This window comes from Branchiostoma lanceolatum, chromosome 7 (genome assembly GCF_035083965.1).
Source record: "Branchiostoma lanceolatum isolate klBraLanc5 chromosome 7, klBraLanc5.hap2, whole genome shotgun sequence".
Taxonomy (NCBI): Eukaryota; Metazoa; Chordata; class Leptocardii; order Amphioxiformes; family Branchiostomatidae; genus Branchiostoma; species Branchiostoma lanceolatum.
In genome coordinates, this window is record NC_089728.1 from 19,460,445 (window position 1) to 19,478,435 (window position 17,991).

Genomic DNA, 17,991 nt, shown 5'->3' on the forward strand with positions numbered 1-17,991 from the left:
CGTCATGTTGACGTAAACGTAGTTAGCATTGACGTCGTATGCCTTGGCATACCTTAAAATCAATAATACGCACTATTTTGTTTAATACCTTTAGATATTACGGGATTTCCCTATTTAGCTAAAAAATATCGATGACGTCATAATTACGTCATATTACGTCATAACGTCACTAAATTACAGGAATTATAAAACTTTACGTGAACATCACTCCTTGCAAAGTTGGTGATGATACATTATACCGTTCGGAAGTTATGAGGGGGGGGGGGCGAATGATCCCCCCCCCAGTCCCAGATATCCCAAAAAAGCCCAGTCTACATAGGGTTAAATTGTCTTCACTTTATATGTATATCAATTCATAGTTTTTGGTTAGAAGTTGCTGATCCACAGATTTTACTCAGTGTCACTGATGAAAGGTAGTGGATACAACCTGAAACATCTTACTGTCTCCAAAACCATATAGTTGCAGGAGTAACTGTTATTTGAGGTATGTTATTTCATGGATGTGTAACTTTCATCAACGCACGTCTACTAAATTTTCAGTCGGATCCAGCATCGTACTTGTGTAAGTGATGTTTCCCAAACGGTTAGTACTGTATGTTTGGTGATATGCATCTTTGCGCAATCGGACTTTGCAACCTTAATTATGCAGTGTTCTATTAAATTTGTGGTTGCGTTTGTTGGTAATTGTGTCGCAATATTCATATAAACTGCACACACGCAAAGTTTAGGTTACAAGCACACACCCGAAAATTAGCACTCACGATCGAAAATTAAAAGGATTTTTATTCAATTATTCTGTGGAGTAGAATAATACTTCTCTTGCTGCTGTACCAAAGCACCACTTTGAAAAACATGAAAGGTTCAAATTCTGAGCTACAAACAAGTAGAATGCATTCACGATCACAATCACGTCATCATTCAGAGTAAGAAATCATCAAAGTCGTCGGGGGGATCGAAACCACCGTACTTTTTTTTCAAGTTTCACATCAATCGTCAACATAACACCAAAACACCATTGTACGAGGGCGGTACAAAAACAAACGCAATTTCTATCATAGCAGGTTCATTTTGAAGTCAACTCAGTCGCTGGTAAAATTGTGAAAAATACAGTGACATACATCAGTCTCAAGAAGAGATGTTCCTTTATATTTGTGCCAATTTTCAACTCATTTCATACAAAAATGCTTGTTTTTGGTCAATAGGACAAATCCAAGACACATCAGCATGAATTATTATAAGACTTAGTATTTGTCTATAAATGGAATATTTCGCACAAGTACGGTTCTCATATACAACATGATCATACAGTTTAATTAGCAATATTCTGTATCGTTTGTAACAAATAAGTGAATTCTATGTCATTTCACACTCCGTCAAAGCACTAATTACATAGCTAAGGTTAGAAAAGTCATATGTTTCTTGTGCTGGTAAAAGTAGATGAGCTCTTCACTGATAAGGCTATTTTCCATCGCTTATTTAGCAGTAATCAGTAGGCACAATATGTGTAAACATAATGGTATGTTGATGAAGGTTAGATTTTGGTTTCCAAATAGTATCAACAACACAGAACATTCGTACTCCAGATTATGAGTGCCTGGCCAGTAAAATTACAAGTTTGGTTATAGTTCATTTCTAAGTCACAGTTTTCTACAATTGGGGAATATCACTCACATGTTCAAAGGATAACCATCATTCATGATAAGATAAACATGTTGTTCAATGCCCAGTAGAAGTAGCTGTCATTGACAAACAAGATATAGAAACCAAGTGACTCAATTTTCTACTAATACTTTCCACAACGCTAAACACCAAACAACTAAAGATTGTGATAATTGGATCAACAATTTTCACCTAGTCGTCGAAGTCCAGTAGGTAGTTTTCCATGTTGGCCTGATCGGACCATGCAGCGTGCCTCGCTCCGTCCATCTCCGGGGCCAAACGGTTGTCCGACCGAAGCGTGTGACTGCCTCCTCCGATTGGAGCCCCACACTCTGAGCACGTGCTTTCCTGTGGAGAAGAGTTGGGAGCAGTTACAACATTGTTTCGCACATATAGGATATGAACGAGTGTTTCATATTTGTTCATTGTTGTCAAGTAACAGAAGTTGCCTTAAAATAAGATTGTAAGTGTTAAAACATGGAATAGTGCTTACCACCATAGCTCCGCCGCATTCTGTGATGACATACGGATGTCCGTTGGGACATGCGAACCAGTGTCCCTGGGTCAGTTCCATGGCCTGGACCACCTGAACACGTTCCTCATCGGAGATGCCGATGGCGGCCCCAGACAGTGCAGGTGTCAGCCTTTTGACCTTTTCCAAGGCTCTCTTGTTCCTTAGTTGTTTGCTTGAAAGGTGCCGGCTTGGTCAGCATACGTTCCGCGCTGTCAAGGTTTGCTTGGGCCGGGTCGTTCAGGCTGATTCTCTTCTTCCGGATCTGTCCCTGAAAGACGCGGAGCTTCAGGAGAAAGTTCAGTCGGGTCATCTCTCTCCCAAACTCCTCCCACTCCTGTGAACAGAGGACATCTTGTGATGAACTAGCTATTGCGCCAGGTGACTAGGAAAATTCTATTAGCAAAATTAAAACAACTGAGCTGAATGGACGTAGTGTATACAACTTTGAGTGACTAACCTGTTCACTCACACGGGCCGTTCGACGATGCAGCCATTTTTCCATCCCAGCGATTTCCTTATCCATTTCTTCATTGTGTTGTGTGTCTCCAAAGACGAGAAGATCTCGTTTCTTCTCTTTCTTTACATTGGCAAGATTCTTCATGAAAAGGACTTTGTTTTCATACATGGCTATCTGGCCCAGTGAGAAAATCCGATGGCTTTCAATTTGCCGAAGAAGATCCTTTGAGATCTCTCCGCAGTACAAGACCACGTCAGCATCGGCTTGGAGCTCTCTCATCAGCTTGTTGGCTGTGGTTGCTGTTTGTGCCTTTTGTACGTCATCGCCGTACCACTTCATCTTCACCTTCTCGATCATTGCCAGCGTCTTCTTGATAATGTCTCCGTATCGCAGGTTGCGTCGTATTGGTGTCTTACATCTCGGGCAGGTTTTGAGTTGGATGTTGCTCTCGCTGGTGTCCATCCACTGGTCCAGCCCACTGACCTCTAGCACGTGACCGCAGTCCTCCAGCTGCACGAACTGGGCGTCGTCTTCGTCTTCCATACCGAAGAAGATCTCTGTCAACTCTTCACGATCACAAACCCGGCATTTGTCCGGACATGGTTCCCCACACATGCCGATACATGGCTGATCTTTCTTGCACCTGTCACAGCGTCGGGTCTTCCGGCAGGGGTGATCACACCTAGGACGGTAGCAAGGTTCACCACAGGGCTTGTCACACTTGTGATGTCTACATCTCCACTCGCAGGGCTCCTGGCATGGGACGCATGGCTTTCCGCACTGGTGTGGGCAGCGGCTGTGGACGCAGCGGTTCTCACAAGGTTTGGTGCATGGAGGACAATTCCGTGTGCAAGATGCCGTGCACTGGTGGGAGCAGACGAGCACACGGTTACAGTGATGTCTGCACTGTTGGTGCAACCTTCCTTGCTTGCAGCGACCGCATGTACCAGCGCATGGGTGTTCGCACTTCAACAGCTGTGGGCATGGAGTGTCACAGACCAGGTAATCTTTTTTGGCCGAACAGGCTGCCTGAATGGTGTGGCCACAGGGGAGCTGATGTGCCACACTACTCATGCAAGGCATGCTGCATGCTTCGCTACACTTGTTCTGACATCCGTGGCTATGGTTACAGGCTATGATTTTTTCACATGGTGCTTGGCATTTGAACACATTTGGAGACGTGGCGCATGGGATCATCTGCTTGTGCTGACATCTTGGAATGATCTTCTCCACTAGCACCGTGCAGTCTCCACAGACCTGAGAGCAGAGCTTCCTACACTTGTGTCCAAGGTTACACAGGACTTTAGGACAAGGTTTCTTGCACTTGTACTCTTCGTGTTCAGGGTCTGTTGGATGAGAGACGCTTGTGCACCTATGGCCACACTTCAGCCTGTATGAGAAAAAAAACAGGTTTGTCGTTAGTATTTGAAGTCCTATTCTATAATAACAAGTCATGGTTAATGCAACGTACATGACTGTATTTACTTGCCTGAATTCACAAGGCCGCATGCAGCCACCTTCTGGTGCCTTTTCAAAGTCCTTTTCGGTTGCAGCAGAAATCGTGCTGTCAGGGTGGTTTTGGCAGCACAGGTTGAGGTGAGTGCCCACACAGCGTTGCTCTCGCAGTTCTTTGATGATCTGGAAAAACATATGAAAAATAAAGTTTTGTCAATTTCTTTACATAACGTTTAATAGGTTGTAGCAAGATACTAGTCTCTACCAGACTAGCTACGCCAGGGTTTCACTTGCAGGCTCCTAAACGGGCGAAATGTGATCTTCACTGTGGACTAACTCTACTGGCTAATTATACCTTTTCTGCCGAACTCTATGATTCATACGCCCGTAAGAGGGCCTGGTGGAGGCTAGCAAGATACGCCTTAATCCAAGCTGCTTATTTGAAAAAAAAAATCATTGTACATTACCTTGCTCCACAAAGTACTTGCATTTGCCAACATTGCCAGGTTGCCAATAGCGTAGAAACCCTTCTTTGCTCGGGAGAGAGCAACGCAAACACGGTTCTCAACCTGAGAAGAAAAACACAAATGATATTGTGGATGTATTTGCAAGTAAAACCTGTATAGGCATTTTCTACCTGAGACAAAACATTAACACTAAAATAGATAACTGCATTAAATCACCTTGAGGAAGCCCACGTTGCCCTCGACATTGCTCCGCACCAGTGACAGCAGGATGATGTCGTTCTCCTCCCCTTGAAAGTTGTCCACGGCGGAGACGCGCACGCCCTCAAAGACCTGCCGCGGCATGACGTTCTTGAAGTTGAAGAGTTGGCCCGTGTACGTGGTGAGAATGGTGATCTGGGACGGGCTGTACCCTTGCTGAAGAAGGTAGCGGCAGAAGCTGGCAATAAACCGCGCCTCGTGCATGTTGGACCGGCTCTTAGTGTCGCCGTCGTGTGCTTCCAAGTAGCTGTGATTCACAAAGAACATGTTGGACGAGACGCCCTTGATGTTCTCGTAGTTGAGCACCGATTCGTGGTTGTCCAGCGACTCGTAGATGTGCGGCGTCAGGAGACGTGCGAACTCTGGCCGCATGCGATGCTGTGACTGAAGTTGCTGACACTGCATGTCGTTCTTTACCATTCGCTCAAATAGAGAGATATCCATGTCGTATTTCCTGGCCAGTTGGTACACAGTTGGGTTGGGGCGGAGCTGTTGGTGATCGCCGATGAGGATGAGATGTTGGCACTGTTGAGACAGCGTTGTGACGATGTGGGCCTCCAAAACTTCTGCAGCTTCCTCCACAACGATGATAGCAGGCCTGATGTCTTGTAGGACAGATCGGTATCTGGCAGCACCGGTAGTGGTCATTCCGATGACGGTTGCTTCTTTCATGATTTCGCCGTCTTCTTCGTTCTGAAACTCTTTTAGGCGCTCAGCCGCATGTTCGTATTCTCGTTCGTATTCTCTGATAGACTCCTTGTATTTGGCACAGTACCTGGCGGCCCAGTGACGATAGAGACGCCATCGGTCCCGTAGCTGCAGCGTCCAAACATTTCGGATATGGAGCACTTCGGTGTCGGTCATCATGTCGGTCTTGCTGAGCTCGAGCTTCACCTTCTGTTTTGTCTTCTTCGCATTGGTCTGTACCTGCCATTCACCCTGGTTTTCTGCCTGGTGTTCTTCGAGCTGTAACTCCTCGATATCGAGCGCGAGATCCACACAGACAACTTTTCTTTTGGTTTTGCCCCTCTTGTCATGACCGTATAGCAGCTCTTCGTCGTCGATCAAGCGCTGTTCCTCTAACATGTCGGCTTCTTCCATGACGTCAACCTCGTCGTCGTCCTGGTCCTCCTCTTCTTCCTCCTCTTCTTCGCCTCCCTCAGCTTGATATTGTTCATCTTCTGTTGGCAGTATGAAAACTTCTCCTCTCAGACCAAGCCACTGCAGCAATACAGAGCCCTTCCGTCCACCACCGGACCACTCACCGTCGTTGACTACGAGCCACATGTCCATCAAAGTGTTTCTGTGTTCGTCGTCCATGAAAGGCGTCAAGGCATCCTCGTGGATGAGTCCTCTTTGCGTGGCCATCATCTGCGCTACGGCCATCTCCATGTCCTTTTCGAGACGACGCATGTCATGCCTTGCCTCCCCAGCGCCTTCGTGAATATACCGAGGGACCTTTCTGTCCTTCCTCTTGATGAACCTGATGGTCTTCAGTTGGAACTGCTCCATCTTCTCACTGCGACTTCGCCCTCCTACTCTCACAATGCCTGTCGGGTGGAACTCGGCAATGCCTTCGAGGAACTGATCGAGGGCATGCTTAGTGAAACAAACTACAAGGATGGGCCTAGTCGGGCCGTCCACTGCATATTCATCCCTCATCCAAACGTTCTTGTTCTTCAGCAGAGCTTGTACGATCTTAAGCCCGATGTATGTCTTCCCAGTTCCCGGTGGACCCTGGATGACAGAAAACTCTTCAGTCAGCGCCATCTTCACGGCACGGTACTGGGACTCGTCAAGGTGCATGGTTTCAGCAGAAGGCCACATGTGGTCTCGTAGAATTGGAACTGACCGGGCTCTGGCAAGATGTTGGTTGTTGCCGCCGTTTATATCAACAACCTCCTCGTCATCATCTGAGTCATCTGATTCTTCAAGATCGGAGCCAGCAGGGTCTCTGTACCTTGGCCTTGCCGTCTCTTGCTTAGGGGTCTCAATTAGAGCTCTCAGGTCGTATTTGATATTTCCGTTCCTTCCCAGAAGATAGGCTGGTGGATCCACGCCGTTGGCACAGTCGCAGTCCACTATGTACTTGGTGAACGGCATCGTGTCTTGCTGAACCTCTTGAAGACCTTTCAGGACGTGTCGGTAGACTTCGAAGTAGGCTGATGTCTCTACCATGATAAATGTCTCGGTTGGGCTAATTGCCGAAACTTCTTCGTGGTTTTGCTCGAAGCGTACTTCTACGGACCCTTGTTCGAGCTGTTTCGGGTCGCGATTTGCGACAGTGGCGAAAAACATGGTCTTGAACTCGTCTTTGGAGAGGCAGAGGAGTGATCCAAAAATGAGTCGTTTTGTCGCCACCCAACGAATCTGTTGCAGGCGAGCAGCGTCGAACTGTATCCTGTAGACGATTCCACTCATCGTGCAGAGGGGATGAACAACGTGGACGTCATGGTAGACACGGATGTCTTGGAGCTTCCGGTCTTTCCCATACCCAAGTCTGCGCATGTCTAAGAACTCGGCAATGCCCTTTCGTAATGGCCGTACGAAGTCTTCTCTCAGCAGCCTGAACTGGACGTCCAGATAGGTGTCCACGTCTGTGTAGCGGCCACAGACGATATTGGGGCGAAGGAACGGTTCCTTGTCACTGCTGATGTCTTCGAATGTTGGGATGACCGTCAGTTCCCTGAAATCGTCCGGAGGCGTCTCGAGCTGAAGTTGTCGGTCCAGTTGGTTAGCTTGTGTCCCGTCGTCGTCTTTTAAAACTGCTCCTTTTCGTTGGGCGTCAATAATAGCTTTGTTGCGGGACTCAACCTCCATCAACCTATTATCTATGTCTTCGTCCACAACAGTGCTTACTGCTCTAAGGGTGTTGATAGTAGCCCCTAACGTTGCCAAAGGGATTCCTACCTGTTGGGAAATTACAATTGGGCAATAAAGACGTACAATATGATCCTTGAACTTGATATCAGTGATAATAGCAGGCTCTCATATCATTTCGAAGACCTCATACCTGCATCAAATATCCATAGCGTTTGTAGATTTATTGCTGTTTTATCTTGTCTAATTGATTATGCAAATAAGGCTGTAATTAGCATAATATATTGGCTTCTTGTCGCTGGAGGGGTCCAACCTACACTCTGCCCCATGTGCTATCTACCTCTTAGAAATTATGACCATAAGACTAGAACACAAGATATTAGAACTGGAAGATACATGTATGCTGCAGTACCTTGGCCCTATCCAGCTTTTGAAGCCCGCCATTTACGTGATTTTATTGCCAGAAACCCTATCTGTAGATAGGGCATTACCATAAATGCAACAGAATATTTACAAAATGGAGTGAGTAACAGAATATTAATTTCCACTAAGACTTCCGTTGCCCATAGCAACTTCATGACGTTAACGTGACTAAAATGATAAAGTGGCATCATATATCTTAAGCTATCCACTGGGATCCTCCATCTTGGATCGAATCTAAAAAATGCATTTTTTCTCAGCACAAAACAGCAAAACACAATATAAATTAACTTAAAACGTTCATATGAATTTGTTAGTGACGCATTTCAAGGGACAATAACCTGTCTATACCGAAGCTAAAGATATGGTCTGCTGTCTTGGAATTTGACCAATGGTGTCCTCAAATCAATATAGCATAAATATTGAATCATGAAAGTTACACTTTATTACGTATGGTGTAATTAATGCCAGAAAATAAATATGGTTCAGCGAAATAACCTAATAAAAACTACATTGTTAAAATCAAAATTTACGAATTTTGTAGAAAGAAACATTGGCAAAAACCCGTTGCCATTACAACAACTGGACAACAAGAAAAATTGTGAACTTACGTAAATATCATAAAATTGTTGCCAACTAGATTCATGACAAGTCACCGATTTTGGCAGTTCTAGCATAAGCCGTTCAGGAGGTATGCGACGTGTTAACAAGCTAATGGAAGGGGGGGGAGTGGGCAAAATCCAATCATTTCGTGGTCTTATCAAAACCTACCTCATACCAAATATACAACCCACCCTTCTATTCTTGAGTTATGGTGTTCACAGACACACACACAAGCTCACGCAACCGAAAACATAACCTTCTTGGCGAAATAACTCACCTCTACGTGGGAACCGGGAGTCCTGTCCAAGAGCTCACGGAACAATCTAAGGGCATGTTTGATCGGTTCTCCGAACTCCTGCTGTAAGTTGTAAGAGCCCTCTGTCTGCATCTTGCCAAGGTACAACGAAAGGACCATGGTCAGGAACTTGGAGTTACGGATCATCACCATAAGCTCCATAGTGTTCCCTGAGAAATTAGGGTAAGGGCATTTCATTAATTCATATATCAGCATGAACCAGTGCAATATGGTGCCTCTCACAAGGGATAAGGCAATCGATAGATAAAACGCTGCCCGTGACAACCCATGGCAAAAGCTTTATGATTGGTTTGAAATCGGGTGCGTAATGAGACGACCACTTGCTCTTACCCACCCTCCTGAGCGGGCCCGACTCGCTCGGTACGGTACCTCCCGTATCGGCCCTGCTATTCTAAGCCGGTATTCTGGCTTCTGGCGACGTAACTGACTGTTGCTCATGAATAATTAATGAGCTAGCCTTATTTGGCACAAACAGCCGTTATTTTGTTCTGAACCCAAAGTAGTGATGCAAGACGTAACTTGATTGGCTGATAGCTTCCCAGCGACCTTTGCGGTTTTGCACAAGATGAGCTTGTGTGAAGCCTCTCATTGGCTGAAAGCTTTTTTTGGCGGTGACGTCGCCAGAAGTCAGAATACCGGCTTGGAATAGCAGGGCCGACACGGGAGGTACCGTACCGAGCGAGTCGGGCCCGCTCAGGAGGGTGGCTCTTACCTGGAGAAGACGAACAGTCGCACGCTCGTGCGAGAACACGGAGTAGTAAAGCCACCATGTCTTTTCTTATAACCCCTTACGCGGATACCGCCATATTTGGTCGCCGCGAAGCATCATGGGATTGTTTGGGGGCAAGTTGAGGCAAGACCGCAAGATGGCGTCTGGCGAGCAGCCGCGCCATTTTAGTAGTTGGACTGTCGCCAACCTCAGCAAGTTTTTGAGGGACAGGCAAGTCCCCGTTGCCAACGCGAGGAAGGATGAGCTTGTGAGGAATTGCATCGCCGCAGACCAACTAGGTACGAACCACTTTGATTGTCGTAAATCGGCTGAAATTGAACGATACTGATTTGACAGTTCGTGTCTTATATCACAACAAGGCCATATTGCATTTCACTTTCTTTAGTTGGGAGAGCCGTTCCATGGGGAAGCGGCGTTCTCCAGCCGCCGCGAGCTGGGTGGGAAAAGTCGTTTCTACAGACAGTTTTAACGCTCTATTAAATCGACATGATTTGATTTTTATTAGGCTTGCTTCCCAACCCCAACATCGCCGGAGACAACGTCAACTGTCGCCGCCGGAAGTTGACCCTGGATGGTGGCGTCATCCGGTTGCCTGACCCAGACGAGCTGAAGACCGGGTGGGAGGATTCCCCGGCGAGTTTTCCCAACCTTGTCCAGGACTCCGTAGAGAGGTACCTAGATGAGAGTAAGTATATTGCTGTACATGAAAGCTTATCTATTCGGTTCGGTTTTTTTAAAGTTATTTCTTGGTTTAATATTCTAATACAGTTTTCATATTTGAAACTAACTATTACAGTATAATATAGAATAAAACGATTGAATTAAGAACCTCTTTCATGTTGACTTAACGAAGATGAATAGAATCAGTTGTAACCTTTGATATGAAATGTATGCATATACACTTATATGATTTTGTTTATTTGGTTCAACTCTTTGCAGCCATGAGCTGAATTGCAGAGTTTTAACACATGTGTATGTTATGTTTGTCCAGTTGGACCACTGATCAGATCTGTGCACTTCTGCTGTTCCTTTTCACGTACAACTTCTTCAATCTTAAATGGTTCTACAAAGGTAATGTTGCACAAAGTTTCCTAGTGTATTTTAGGTGGTGTAAATGTGTAAACAATAAAGGTCCTGTATATCAAATAATTAACACCTTAGAACATGTATGCTATATTCTTCCTTTTTTGTCCTATTTATGTTTTATTCTTAAACGACACGAGTGTAACAATGCATTTCATTCTTGTCTTTGTAGAAAACCGTGCCATTGACATCAGCACTGGAGGTAGGGAATCCCTGAGGGACGGTAAATCGCTCTATGTGTCAGGACACATAGGGTCGGTTCAGTACCATGGTGTCGGGGGGAACATTCCGTACTGCTTCATGCGGTCGGTGTGTATCCGTGAGACGTCCTTGCGTGAGGTTCCTTACAAGCTGTGGATAATCATACACAAGGAGAAGCAGGTCCTTGTGGAGAGTTTCTGCACCTGTCCTGCTGGGTAGGTATACTTTTGCACGGATGATGTCTCATGAAATTTAGAAGGAGACCTCAGTTTAATTTCAACAAAAATATTTGACATAATTAATTCATTGCTGCATATGACATCTATTTCAGTCTCCGTGGTACATGTAAGCACGTCTCTGCCCTGTGCCATTACATCATTGCCATAGCAGCACGTGGGGAAAACACCGCCGTCACAGAACAGAGGCAGACGTGGAATGCACCTCCAAAGAATCTCCATCCTCCAGAATTCATGCATAACATCAACATCCGGAAAGTACAAGGTACAGATGCATTTCAATCATGTATTTTATTGTCATCACATTACTTACTTTGGCCGCAATAACGTTTGAGACTGGTGTTCCAGACCAGTCCTTATTTTAAGGTATCATGGCTTCTACTTGTATCCCAAGGGCTGAAGGCAGTTGCCTTAAAGGAAAGCAACTTAAGACCTTATGTTGGCTAATTTAAAATGGAATATCACTGTAGTTACATGTGCATTCTATGAATAATGAAATGTGTAATACATTTCAGGCAACTGTGTCATCGAGAATGAAGAAAGAAGACCCAAGCGGTTCAAGTACGACCCTCGGGCACCGAATGACCGAGGAGAGCGATCCATATATCAGCTTGACATGGATGGCTTGAGGGATGCAACCAATGGCGCGGCAGGGATTCTGACCTATTTTCCCGGAGTTCCTGATAACCAAGAGCCATGCATGGCTGACTTGAGTGTTGTGCTTGAGGAAATTGTGGAGCATGAGCCTGTGGCATGCCTACCCCCCACTCTAACAGAGCTGGCGAAGACCGCAAGTGAAAGCAGCTTGTTAGAGGAATGCCTGAAGCCATTGAGCCAGAGTGAAGTCCAGACTGTCTCAAATGCAACCCAAGACCAGGCCGAGTCCAACCTTTGGTTTGACTATCGTGCAGGCCGTATTACTGCAAGTAATTTGGCCACGGTGGTAAAGAAGGTCAACCCTGGCACTGGAGAACTTAGCCAAAGGAACGACTCACTGATAAAGACCATTATGGGTTACTACCCTGCAGTATCTTCCGTAGCCATAGACTGGGGGAAGTACAATGAAAGCAGTGCAGTCAAAATGTTTCTAAAGGCAAATCGCCACAGCCACAAAAACATGTCAACAAAGAAATGTGGACTAGTTCTCTGTGACACATTGCCCATTCTGGCTGCAACCCCAGATGCCATGGTGCAGTGCAGCTGCTGCGGGCTTCGTCCACTGGAGGTGAAGAACCCATATACCTACCGTGGACTATCTGTGAATAAGTTAGCTGAGCAGCCGGACTCTTGTCTCCATATAACAACAGATGGACAAATCAAGCTGAAGAGGGACCATCCTTATTACTTCCAGGTCCAAGCACAGCTTCTGTGCACACATGCAGACATTGGGTACTTTGCTGTGAAAACTGCATCTCCATACAGCAACTTCCACTGTGAAGAGATCTGTATTGACACACAGTTGCTGAATGATGTAGTGGACAAAGTGAAAAGGGTGTTTGAGGCTGTGATCATGCCTGAGCTGATCCATGGAAACCTCAGGAAAAGGATGGAAGCTAACAAGACCCAGGAGCCCCTCCCTCCTGCAGCCACTCAGGAGCCCCTCCCTCCTGCATCCACCTAGGAGCCCCTCCCTCCTGCAGCCACCTAGGAGCTTTTATTTATTAAGGGAACAATAGTTTGCCCAATTTCTTAGTGTCAGTGTTGCCCTTAATGTCAGCTTGACAGTTTAAGTTAAAACCAAACGTTTGTACATACATGGTTTTGTACTATCTATGCTTTCCAGGCATATGGTAGTGGTATAGAATATCAAGGACATTACCCTCAATTATGATTTTTTTTGTCGCTTGTGTTCAAGTTCAGAGGATGGATCCTCGGTGACAGGGCTTGACTAGGGTTACAACTCCTAGTTGCTGAGGGGGCCCAACTTGATGTTTCATATTACTGCCTTGTGTAGCAAGCATACTTAATACATGCATAGTTCATGTTACTCATGTTAATTGTTCAAAAATGTTTCTGAAAGTTCTGAAACTGTTAAGCAACTTTTTGGGCATCATGCGAACAGAGGGCACTGCCACCTTCTATGCTTCATATGCATATGACAGTAGCATGGAACATTAATTACATTACCCTCGATTTTGACGTTATAATTTTTTTTTTTTCAACTTCAGAGGCACGTGATCCTCCGTGACTGGGCTTGACTAGGGTTACACTCCCTAGTCGCTGAGGGGGCCCAACTTAATGTTCCATGTTACTGCCTTATGTATGCAGAGTTAGTGGTTGATGTAAGTAACACTTTCGGCTCTGGGGACCAAATTATTTTCTTTGGGGGTGGGGGATGACACCCTTGGCAGATGACCTCCTCGTTGGTGGGTGTTGGGTAATGTTGTTAGATTTAGCAACAGCTAACGATCTGCCATAAATCTTTACTTGAGTCCATGTCTAAACACAATGTGAATAGTAACAGAATTAGTTTTCTTGTATGACTATCAATCAAAAAAGAACAAATAACTCTCATAGTTGTTGGAAATATGATAATAGTATATTCAATATTTCACAGGAATAGAATAGTAATGGCATATTTACTATGAATAGAGTATGTACATGTACCATATTTCTTTGAAATAGAATAATATTAGGTAAAATGTTTCATTGTATAGTAACAATTCGTACAATATTTCATTGTAATAGAATAATATTAGGAGATCTATTTAGTTGTGGGATAATGAACAATAAACTATTGTATAGTAGTATTGTATAGTAATAGTATTTACAATATTTCATTGTGCAAGGAGATTATGATACATTCTGGCATCCTCATCAAATTTGCACTAGGTGACAATTTAAATACTGTATGTACATGTATATATAATATTTATTAGGATATATTTACAATCTCACAGGGGGATAATTGGAGGCTGTAGATTTACCAGAGAAGCAACAATGATCACAATATGGTCAAATAGGTCGGCCATATCTAGAGGCAGTTCAGCTTTCATAATGTTAAAGTCTTTCATTCGTCCGATGACTCGCTCCACATGTATTCTAGCATTGGCAACTTGTTTGGTAGTTTTGTTTTCTGATTCGGAAAACTGTTTTTTCTTCTTCAGAAAAGGGGGTATTTCAAGTCTCACAGGTTTGTCAAGGAGAAGCTCTTGAATGTTGAAACCTCTATCAGCAAGAATGGTGTCGCCTGGTGCAAATTTGTCAAGGATTCCAGACCGTTTTACCATTTCCTTGTCACTCATGTTCCCCCCTGCTACTGATGAAACAAAAGATATGGTTCCAGATGGTGTACAAGCTACCAAAATTTTGGCAGTTGCCCTACCCTTGTACTTAGAATATATCTGACTGTTAGCCTTTGCAAGGGATGGCCGCTGTAGGGGAACCTCAGTGCAATCTATGATAGCAGACATATTCCTATACTTAGCAAAACATGATGGCATATACAATTTCAGCTCATTCCTTGTTGGCCAGTGAATCAGACATCTTAGCTCCAAAGACAGCAAAGGTAGCCAAGTAGACAAAACTTGAGAAATTAGACTTATCCCACAACTAAATAGATGTGCGAGAAACTGCTCACTTAGGTTGAGTTTTATTTTCATAAGAGTAACTAGGAGTTCATTTTGATAAGAAAGCAACCGTTTTGGTCCTGGCTTGTTGGTTCTTCTGACTTGGTATGACTTTGTGGATTGAGATTGAGAACTTTTGAAATACTGCATGTATGGTAGTTTTGGTTTAATGAGAGAGAAAATCCAGATAAACAATGCATATGAAGCCAGGCCAGTGTGAAGGTGAATAAGCTTGTCAGAGTGCTTAAGGTTTTCTATGTCGTATATGTGATTCACTGTGTCTTTCCCAGTCTGCACTTCTGAATTCCTTTTCTCCATCTCCTCTTTCAACCTATCACGCTCCTCCCTTAGACTGTCCCTGTCATGTTCGAGATCCCTCCACTTCCTCTTGCACACCTCACATTTTACACATGTACAGACTTCGGACTCTGACATAAATGCATAACCATGCTCCTCTTTTAAGTCCTGGCAGCTAAACGATGATGACCTACAAGGTGATGGTGGAGAGTCGAGCGGCATTTCCTCTGAGGCTGCCACAGATGGAGTGTCGTAGCAGTGATCAGAACTGATTTTTGCCACTTTACTTGCTCTTGTTTCATGTTTTGCGCGCTTCACCTGTCCACCTCTAGTAGTAGTGGTAGAGGTAGGCTCTGCTCCTGAAATGATCTCCTGGATTTCTAGGCTATGGGTTGAGGTGTCGGGACCCCTCATGTAAAGGCATGGATGGGGATGTTGGCCATGGGGTCCTCCAAGCACAAAGTGATTACTGCATATTCTTGTGTTCGAAGTCACTTCAAAGCCTTCCCTGTTCAGCAGCTTGGTCCATATTCTTCGGGACTTTGGTGGACAGTAATGCCACTTGATTGTTGTCACGTGGTCTTTGATCAGCAGTCTAATAAAATAAAGTTCAACACAGTGTTTACCAAAAACATCTATCTTACATACTCTTCGTAATATATATGGATATATACTGTACCAAGTTCTTGATAAAGTACACAATTGTTATCTTAGTTATGAATAAAGCCATGTCTTGGAATGAAGTTCAGCTATCTGAAAATTCAATGAATAGATAAAGTACTCATAAGCCGGGAGCAGACTTTTTTTAGAATTCAATTTCAAAATAAAGTTAGAAGTACAAATAGATACATGGATATACATAGAAGTAGGCTTTAATAATAGCAGACTGGGCCCGCAAAAACGGCGCTCCTAGCGATAAAGACGTATGTTGCAGAACCGAAACCAGTTATGATAACCTTGTTATTCATGTGTAAAATGAAATATATAACGTTGAATATATACATATATCGCCATTTTCGGTTTAATATTAATAGAAACTCACTTTTCAGGATATCTCCTATCGTTGTTGCAGCCAAAAACAGCGCAGCGATCTCCTTTCCCCATAGTTAGATAGTAAACACTGCAGTACGCGCAACAGCGAACGCCGCCTAGCTGTTCGTCAATGTTATACAGTACAAGCTTGCCCCCAAACGTTCCCACAATTCCATGCGCGATCCAAGATGGCGGCGTATTGTGACGTATCCGCGAAACGGGTTATGGTGGTCTCATCCAGTAGTTCCTTACACCCACTGGTCCGCTCCACCAACGTCAGAACGACCTGTGGTTGACAGGAAAGAAGTTAGAAGGCGTGAACGACCTATGAAGGAAAGGTAATTACATCATTTCTGAATCAAGACAAGATTTGAATTCTGTCGTTTCCCCGATGTGCCACAAGCCTACTAGTTAAGCATGATCTTTTTACTTAACCCTATGAAGACCGGGGGGGGGGGCTAAAAGTGCCCGCGCCAACTTTGACATCGTATAACTGCCAAACGAAGTATGGTAGGACAACCAAACTTTCAGGAATTGGCTCCTGTACTATGGTGACTTTTCCTAACATTCAGTTGGCAACAATATTGTGATAAAAGTAAAAGTTTATCATTTTTCGTGTTGCCATGGCAACGGGTTTCTGAAGAGGCATTTTATGCAAATTTCACTAATTTCGATTTTAACATAGTTGTTTCCAATGTTTTCTTGCTCAAACACACTAGTTTCCTACATGTCCAACATCATATGTGAATTAATGTAACTGTCATGATTCAATATTCATAAATTAGGCTTATTTGATGACGTCATCGCTCAAAATCCAAGATGGCGGCCAAGATCATTATTTTCGCTATAGTCAGGTTTTTTCGCCTTCAAATTCGTCACAACCTGGAATTTTGTTAACCAAACACATTCAGATTAATGTTTTTAGTCTAGTTTGATTGTTATTTGGGGTCATAAGTGGAAAAAATGTAGTTTTGAAAATTTCAAAATGGCCGATCCAAGATGGCGGATCCCAGGGGGTCGCTTACAACACATGACGTCATTCGTCGACGTAATTTTGACGTCAACGTAGTCACCACTGATGTCAAATGTCGTGGCACATTAAAATCAATAATACGCACTATTTTGTCTAAAACCTTTAGATATTATATTTAGCCAATAAAATCACATCGATGACGTCATAATTACGTCATATTACGTCATAACGTCACTAAAATTACAAGAATTATAAAATTTTACGTGTACATCACTCCCTGCAAATTTGGTGATGATACAACATACCGTTCGGAAGTTATGAGGGGGGGGGGCGAATGAGCTCCCCCCGGTTCAAGAAGTCTCTCAAAAGCCCGGTCTAGATAGGGTTAAAACGGATTTGGGGCTCGACATTCATAATCAGAATTTTTCTATCTTAGCCCTTATCTATTTCACTTTAATGAAACTTTTGGTTGATACATACAACGTGTGAAATAATCGGCATGTGTTTCCTATGGCAGATTCATAATTCCCCCATTCTGTCCAATTTTCTAGTAGAAAAGTGGGATTTACAAACAATGGTAAATGACAGGTAAATTTGGTGATTTTTACAACCACTACCTAGCCTGAGTAACAGCCTCCGCAGTGATCGCTGGCTCAAAAAAATTCGCTTGTTAACCACGGAGCAAGCGAATTTTTTGAGCCAGCGATTACTACGGAGGCTGGTACTCAGGATAACCACTACCGGCGTTACCAGACATTTGCCACTATCGGTAGATCCCATATTTTGTGCGGTTTTCTGTCACCTCTTTTGGGTCCTTTTGACACAGTTCCTGTAGCCTCTGGTACCCTATAGGTCTGATGACCCGCTCTCGGCGTCTGTCAGAGTTGCCATTGCCCTGTCT

General features: G+C 44.1%; 3 protein-coding genes and 1 long non-coding RNA gene across 4 annotated transcripts; 1 reads left to right on the forward strand and 3 right to left on the reverse strand.

Annotated features, from left to right (window-relative positions):
- Positions 1-1,198: 1,198 nt before the first annotated feature.
- Positions 1,199-7,716, reverse strand: LOC136438068 (NFX1-type zinc finger-containing protein 1-like). Its single transcript, XM_066432739.1, is given in 6 exon segments — positions 1,199-2,007; positions 2,153-2,282; positions 2,284-2,507; positions 2,631-4,268; positions 4,553-4,654; positions 4,769-7,716. Coding segments are annotated over 6 exon segments (5,112 nt in total). The 5' UTR covers positions 7,631-7,716; the 3' UTR covers positions 1,199-1,851.
- A 2,038-nt stretch (positions 7,717-9,754) lies between these two features.
- On the forward strand, positions 9,755-15,828 carry LOC136438685 (uncharacterized). Its single transcript, XM_066433599.1, has 6 exons — positions 9,755-9,977; positions 10,205-10,494; positions 10,665-10,770; positions 10,955-11,198; positions 11,315-11,484; positions 11,735-15,828. Exons 1-6 carry the CDS (start codon positions 9,797-9,799, stop codon positions 12,838-12,840), a joined length of 2,097 nt encoding a protein of 698 aa, XP_066289696.1. The 5' UTR covers positions 9,755-9,796; the 3' UTR covers positions 12,841-15,828.
- Positions 13,737-16,337, reverse strand: LOC136438062 (uncharacterized). The gene is made up of 2 exons (XM_066432734.1): positions 16,128-16,337; positions 13,737-15,680 (listed from the first exon to the last, which is right to left on the reverse strand). The coding sequence occupies exons 1-2, from the start codon at positions 16,187-16,189 to the stop codon at positions 14,114-14,116; spliced, it is 1,629 nt and encodes a 542-aa protein (XP_066288831.1). The 5' UTR covers positions 16,190-16,337; the 3' UTR covers positions 13,737-14,113.
- A 2-nt stretch (positions 16,338-16,339) lies between these two features.
- LOC136438063 (uncharacterized) lies at positions 16,340-17,991 on the reverse strand. Its single transcript, XR_010756378.1, has 2 exons — positions 17,893-17,991; positions 16,340-16,403 (listed from the first exon to the last, which is right to left on the reverse strand). It is a non-coding gene; the product is annotated as an uncharacterized lncRNA (long non-coding RNA).